General features: G+C 15.1%; 2 protein-coding genes across 2 annotated transcripts, besides 12 other annotated features; one reads left to right on the top strand and one right to left on the bottom strand. All coding sequences in view use genetic code 6, as the record gives it.

Annotated features, from left to right (window-relative positions):
- Window positions 1-2,542: 2,542 nt before the first annotated feature.
- Window positions 2,543-2,576: a microsatellite.
- A 205-nt stretch (window positions 2,577-2,781) lies between these two features.
- On the bottom strand, window positions 2,782-5,062 carry IMG5_007490 (protein phosphatase 2 regulatory subunit A, alpha isoform, putative; the record flags this gene model as incomplete). The annotated part of the gene is made up of 9 exons (XM_004039813.1): window positions 2,782-2,867; window positions 2,928-3,310; window positions 3,372-3,851; window positions 3,912-4,148; window positions 4,196-4,262; window positions 4,323-4,504; window positions 4,558-4,642; window positions 4,789-4,852; window positions 4,909-5,062. The coding sequence occupies 9 exons, from the start codon at window positions 5,060-5,062 to the stop codon at window positions 2,792-2,794; spliced, it is 1,728 nt and encodes a 575-aa protein (XP_004039861.1). The 3' UTR covers window positions 2,782-2,791.
- Window positions 4,686-4,731: a microsatellite.
- Window positions 4,719-4,775: a microsatellite.
- An 87-nt stretch (window positions 5,063-5,149) lies between the features above and the next one.
- Window positions 5,150-5,223: a microsatellite.
- Window positions 5,190-5,239: a microsatellite.
- Window positions 5,240-5,285: 46 nt separating this feature from the next.
- Window positions 5,286-5,328: a microsatellite.
- Window positions 5,295-5,333: a microsatellite.
- Window positions 5,334-5,375: 42 nt separating this feature from the next.
- Window positions 5,376-5,456: a microsatellite.
- Window positions 5,407-5,708: a microsatellite.
- Window positions 5,460-5,739: a microsatellite.
- Window positions 5,740-6,314: 575 nt separating this feature from the next.
- On the top strand, window positions 6,315-6,633 carry IMG5_007480 (hypothetical protein; the record flags this gene model as incomplete). Its single annotated transcript, XM_004039812.1, has 1 exon — window positions 6,315-6,633. A coding segment is annotated over one exon (319 nt), but the record flags the coding sequence as incomplete, so codon positions are not given.
- A 28-nt stretch (window positions 6,634-6,661) lies between these two features.
- Window positions 6,662-6,732: a microsatellite.
- Window positions 6,672-6,733: a microsatellite.
- Between the last annotated feature and the right edge of the window lie 7 nt (window positions 6,734-6,740).

The raw sequence follows: 6,740 nt of genomic DNA, 5'->3' as shown, positions 1-6,740 counted from the left end.
TTTCATTTTTTAGAATTTTATTTTTTATGTTAACTCTTAGAGCTTTTTCTTTAAGTTTCTTACTTTTTACTTTTTTTTTATACATCTTTTTTAACAATATTATTATTTTAATTTTCTAATTATTAAAAAGTTTATTTTTTAAATTTATTATAATTTTCAATAATCAAATCATTGTCTTATTTTTCTTTAAGTTCTATAATTTTGTTTGTTTCATACTTTTGATCTAATAATTAATTTTTTAAAATCTATATTTCTTCTTTTTAATTAATCTAATCATTTTATAAAACTCCTTAACTATTATATTCTCCTTTATATGCATTTTATTAATAATAATTATTATTTACTTAATTCGGAATACTATATTTTCTTTTTATTTATTCAATTTAAATTCTTTATTTTTCATAATTTTAAATATTTTCAAATTCAATTATTAGTTTATTATTTTTTCTTTTAATGCTAAAACTTGCATTTATAAATTTTCAATAATAAGATTTTTTTCTCTTTCTTAATAAATTTTTTAACATAATATTTGCTATTTTTCTTATTCTAATTATATTATTTTTTTTTCTGTTTATTTTAAAAATTAATTATCTTTAATTTTATTTATTTCTTAAATTAAAAACTAGTTTTAATTCACTAATTTTCTATTTTCTATTTCCAAAATTTCCATTTTTTCTTTAAATTGTAATGAAAAATCAAAATTTGAATAACTTTATTAATTATTTAAATCTAACTATAAGTAATTATTTCTTTAAATAAGATTATTATTGTCAATATTATTTTAAAAAAAATCTAAATTCGAATTACTTCTCAAATAATTTTCTTTTAAAATATTTTAATTTTCAAAACTTGAACCTTTTTAATACTAGTTCATATTTTTATAATTTTTTTATTAAATATTTGATTTTAAAAAATTGTTGCTTTTTTATAATTCAAATGAATTTCTTATTTCATCTTAACTATAATTCTTTTAATGATTTACTTAAGACAAATATTTCTATTCAAATAATGAGTCTAATTTATATTAATTTTGAATTTTGGAAGATTATATTATGTCCTAATTTTGAAATTTATCTTGAAATTAATAATTCTTATTTCTGTTGATAAGCTAATTTTATAATCCAATTTTTTTATCTACTATTAAGTTATTTAACTTATCTTCTATATCAGATAGTAATTTATTTGTTGTTTCTATTTGTTAAAAATTTGAATGGAATAATTATTCGTTTTACATTTAAAAAAAATATTAATTTTTTTGTTTATCAAATATTTAATTTATAAAAAAAAATTAAATAATTATTTTTTTTAAATTAAAAATCATTTTATAACAATAAATAATATTATTAAAATAAATAAAAAAATTATTTTATTAAAATTATAAAATCAAAAGTAAATAATAAAATATATATAATAAATTTTTTTAAATAAAAATAACTAATTTTGTTTTAACAAGATTAATTTTTTTGTTATTCTTAAGTTTCATCTAAATTATCTAATATAATTTTAATATTTTATATACTTTTGAAAATAATATTAATAGTATATATATAATTTATAAGTTTTAAATATATTATTTAATATATATTAAAAATATATGTTTAATTTAAATAATTTCTTTTAAATATATTATAGAATATATATAATTTATTGATATTAAATAAATTACTTATTAATTAAAAAATTATATTTTGTAATTAATTTTTTAATATTAGTTTTGATTTTTATATAAATTAATATTATCTAAAGTAATAAATATAGATATAAAATTTACCTTTAAAATATAAGTTTAGGTGGTATTTTTTTTTTGGATATTCTAATCCAAAAAATTTAATTAAAGCAAATACAAATACTGAAACGATATAAGATAATTTTCTTAATGAAAATAAAATTATTAAAAGAAAAAATTATATTGAATATGAATTATTATAAAATGATTTTTTAAATTGTTTAACCTTGTTAATATTCTGTATATATAAGTATTTTATTTTTATTTTTGTGTAATTTTAATAATTTTATGAAAATTTATTTTAATAAATATATTATTTATAAAAATTAAATATAAAAAAAGACAAGTTTATAAAAAATAAATTATATTAAAATATGTATTAATTAGATATAATTTATAAAAATAAAATAAAATAAATATGAAGAACTTGATAGTGCAGATATATGTTTTAATTTTATTCTCACTAAAATAAAAACAAAAATATTAATAACATTTATAACCTTTATTAGAATATTTAATTGAATTTATAAATTCAGAAATGAGATTAGTTAGAAAACATCCGAAAATATTAAAATTTTATAGTAGAATAAATAATAAATGTGATAATTAAAATCATAATATATAAGATAATAGTAAAATGGAAAATTAATTTTAATTTAATGACAACTAAAAAAATTTGCTAAACTAAACTTAAATTCTAATTATATTTCATTTATTTAATCAGAATAAAATAGGAAAATATTATTTAATTTAATAATAATAATAATAATAAAAGATTTTAATAATATTTAAAAATAAAACTATTTTTTTTTTAAAATATATATATATATATATATATATATATATATATTCTTTTAATTAATTATTTTGTAATATAAATTTTTTTATTTTTTATACTTTTTATATTTTAAATGGATTTTTCAATAGAAAATTTAAAATGTAAAAAAAAAAAAAAAAAAAAATTAAATTTAAATGAATATATGAAAAAAAAAACAAAACAAAACAAAATTATTATAAAAATAATAGTTTTTTATAGTTTTTTGTTTTTAATTTTTTTTAAAAAAATCATAATTACTTTAAGAGTTCTTAAGCGAAATATTTAACATCTCTATCACTATCATTAACTAAATTTGAAACTTATCTAAAAAAAATAAAATAAAACAGAAAAATAATAAATAAATTTCTAAAAATATAAAATTACTATTTAATTTCGTTCTAAATATTTTAATTATCAATTTTCCCTAAAATTTCCTTTAGAATTTTAACCTAAATAAACCTAATATTTGGTACTGTATCATTTAGATTTTTATAAAAAAAAGGCAAAATTTTCTCACTAACAAAATCACTAGAAACATTCAAAGTCAAAATTTTTAAACAATAAAGTCCAGTTTATCTTAATAAATAGCTATTATCCTTATTTAAACAATCTATTAATTATTTATATAATTTCCCTATAGCCCATTCTTTATATATAATAATTATTTAAGGCAATTTATTTGCAGCACTTTCTCTTACTATAGAAATCTTGTCTTTTAAAAAACTCATAAATAGAGGTTCTAAATTATTCATAAATACCTCATTATTCTAATAAAATAAAAAAATATGAATATATATATATATATATAAAAAAAAAAATTAAATATACATGATATGCTTTTGCTATATTCGATAAAGCTTCATATGCTTCTACTCTAACTCTCCATTTTGGATCTTCAATACTTTTTTTAAATAATGGAAGTAGAGTTTTCAAAGAATCGGGTCCAAGGCATTCTGCGAATTTAGAAGCCGCTTTATTTGCTCCTTATCTAACTTCTTTACTTTCATCATCGAAAAGATCAATAATATAGGAAAGGAGTTTAGAAGAAATAACTTCTTTGGGTAAAATTTGAACAATTAAAGAAACAACTTCAGTTACTCCAGATCTTACTTAAGGAACGAAATCTTTTGCCAAATATTATAAATGAGGAACTATTATTCCAAGTTTTTCAGGTGAAAGTATTTTGACGAATTTCGTTAAGGACTAAATAGAGGCTATTCGGACATCATTTTCAGCATCTCTTAATAAATTTGTAAATATTTATATTAATGATACATTATCTCCTTCTTCTCCGAATGCTTCTGCTATCTAAGGGTATTTTATTTTATTTTAAAACAAAAAGATATATATATTATAAATAATATATACTTCAGAAAATAATTTAGATAAAGCTAAACGAACTCGCCATGATTTGTCTTCTGTAGCTGCTATTATAATTGGTAATATATGTTATTTATTTTCTTCTTTCTTTAATATTTTAGCTATTTATTTTAATGAGTTTAATACTAGTACTCTTACTAAATCTTATTCATCAGATATTAATTATTTCACACTTTATATTAAAGCACTTAATACATATTCTTTTTCTATAACTGTAGCTAGTTCCTTTTATTTTAAAAGTTATTTGTGTATTAATTATTATATATTTTTACTCCTATTTTTTAAGCAATTGCACGACGGACCATAGGTGTTTCTTCGCCACATAATTCAATAAATTTACTTAATTTTTGTTAAATTTATATATATATATATATAAATTTAATATTATATATTATTTACTTTCTTATTTTCTCTTTATGTTAACCTGAACGAGTATATATACTACACATCAAATTCACAGCAGAAACTCTACATGTAAAATTGGAATCATTACTTGCCAATCTAAGTATTAAAGGAACATAGAAATTCTAAATCTCGTATTCTCCTAATTATTAAGATATATTAATTAATGATTTTACAGCCTATTTTTAAAATTACATTTATTTATTCGATATTTAAATATATGAAAAATTACCATATCACGTACAACTGTTTCTTCTTAACTTGCTAATTATTCTAAAAATGGCAATAAAATAGTTTAGTTTCCTTATAAAAATTACCTATATTTAAAATAATAATAATAAAATAATTATAATGAATAAATTAAAAAAATAAAAATATATATTTAAAAATAACTATAAATATATATATATATTTATATATATATATATATATATATATATATATATATATTAATTTTTTATACGATAAATATTCTATTTATTCGGCTATTGCAAATAGTACTTCATCTTCCTCTTTTTTTATTAAATCTATTATTTTATTTTTTATTTATATATATTAGGTTTATAAGTTATCTTATTTTTACTTTCTATAAATGGAAGTAATGTAGATTTTACAAAATCATGTCCCATTAATGTTGCTACTATCTTTATTCTATGTATTGCATTAACACGAATATATATTTCGTCTTATTCCATTTCTTCTTTTAAAAGTTCAAAAGGAGTAGATGAGTCTGTCATTTATTTATTTTTTTTAAAGAATTTTTTATTTTATTTTTTCTTAATTTATTAATGAATATATATATATAAATAAAATCTTTATTGATTTTTTTATTTATTCATTTGTAATTATATTATTTTATAGTTATTATTTTTAATAATAATTTTTAATTTTATTTTTATATTTATTTATTAATAAATAGTAATATATTTTAAATATTTTTTTATTTATGTAATTTAAAATAATTTTTATTTTATTTTATAAATTATTGATTTATATTTATAAAATATTTATATGAAAAATAATATTAAAACATTTTAATTTTGAAAAAAATTATATTTAATAATAATATAAATATTATTTTTATATTTATTTAATTAATAAATAGTCATATATTTTATATTTTTTTATTATGTAATTTAAAAAAAATAAAATGAATATTTCATTAAATACAAACAATAATTTAAACAATACATATTAAAACATTTTAATTAATAATAAAATTATTTAAGTATATATAAATAATTATTCAAATTTTTAAATATTTTTTTTTTTTTTTAAACGTATTTAAAAAAAATAAAATGAATATTTCATTAAATACAAACAATAATTTAAACAATACATACTTAAACTTTTTAAATTAATAATAAAATTCTTTAAGTATATATAAAAATTAAAATCTATTAAATATTTTTTTATCTTTTTAGTTTTTAATGAATAAGATTAAAAGTAAAATTTAATATGTAAATAACAATAGAAATCACATATTTATTATAAAAAATATTAGAATATAAGAATGTGAATAAAATTTTATTAATAAAGAACTAAATAATAAACTTTATAATATTTATCCTAATTAATTTAATAAAATATGCGAAAATTCTAGTACTAATTCAGTTCAGGTATGTATATTCTGATAAAAACTTTATATTATTAACAAGGAAATATTTCTTATTTTATTTTTTTTATTTAAAATAGAATTAATAAGTAAATAATTAGCATAAAAATTGTGATATTAATAAAAACAACTCAGAATTAATTGATATGGATGCACAAGATTTATTAGAATATTTTAAAATTAATTATGTTACATTTAATTAAGAATTTTTAAATATTAAAGAATTACTTAAATAACCTTTTCTTAAACTAAAAAGATATAAATAAAGCATTTATTTTGGTCAATTTATTAATTCTAATAGACATGGGAAAGGTAAAAATATTTATTTTACATAAATAAGTTAAAATACAAAAAAGGAATAATGATTCATAAAAATGGTCGATTATATGAAGGAAATTGGGAAAATGATTTAAAATATGGAAGGTTATTATTTATATTAAAATAAAAAATTAAATAAAAAAAGAGGTTATGAAAAATTTTAAAACGGAAGTTATTATGAGGGATAGTATATTAACGGAAAACCAGAAGGAATAGGAAGATATACAAGTTACAATAAAGAAACTTATGATGGCTAATGGGTAAATGGAATGAAACATGGAAATGGAATATGGAGAGGAAATAATAAGGATTCTTATGTTGGGGAATGGAAATATGGAAAGGCAGATGGATAAGGAGTTCATATATGGAATAATGGTAATTAAAATAAAAATTAAATGTAAAAATATATATAAATATATATATATATTATTTATTTATCTATATAAATATATTTATTTATATATATAAATATATTACATATA

The sequence above is a fragment of the Ichthyophthirius multifiliis genome, assembly GCF_000220395.1.
Source record: "Ichthyophthirius multifiliis unplaced genomic scaffold scaff_1120509249483, whole genome shotgun sequence".
NCBI classification, from domain to species: domain Eukaryota; phylum Ciliophora; class Oligohymenophorea; order Hymenostomatida; genus Ichthyophthirius; species Ichthyophthirius multifiliis.
The sequence above is the reverse complement of the archived record's forward strand: the minus strand, read 5'-3'. Positions and strand labels throughout refer to the sequence as shown.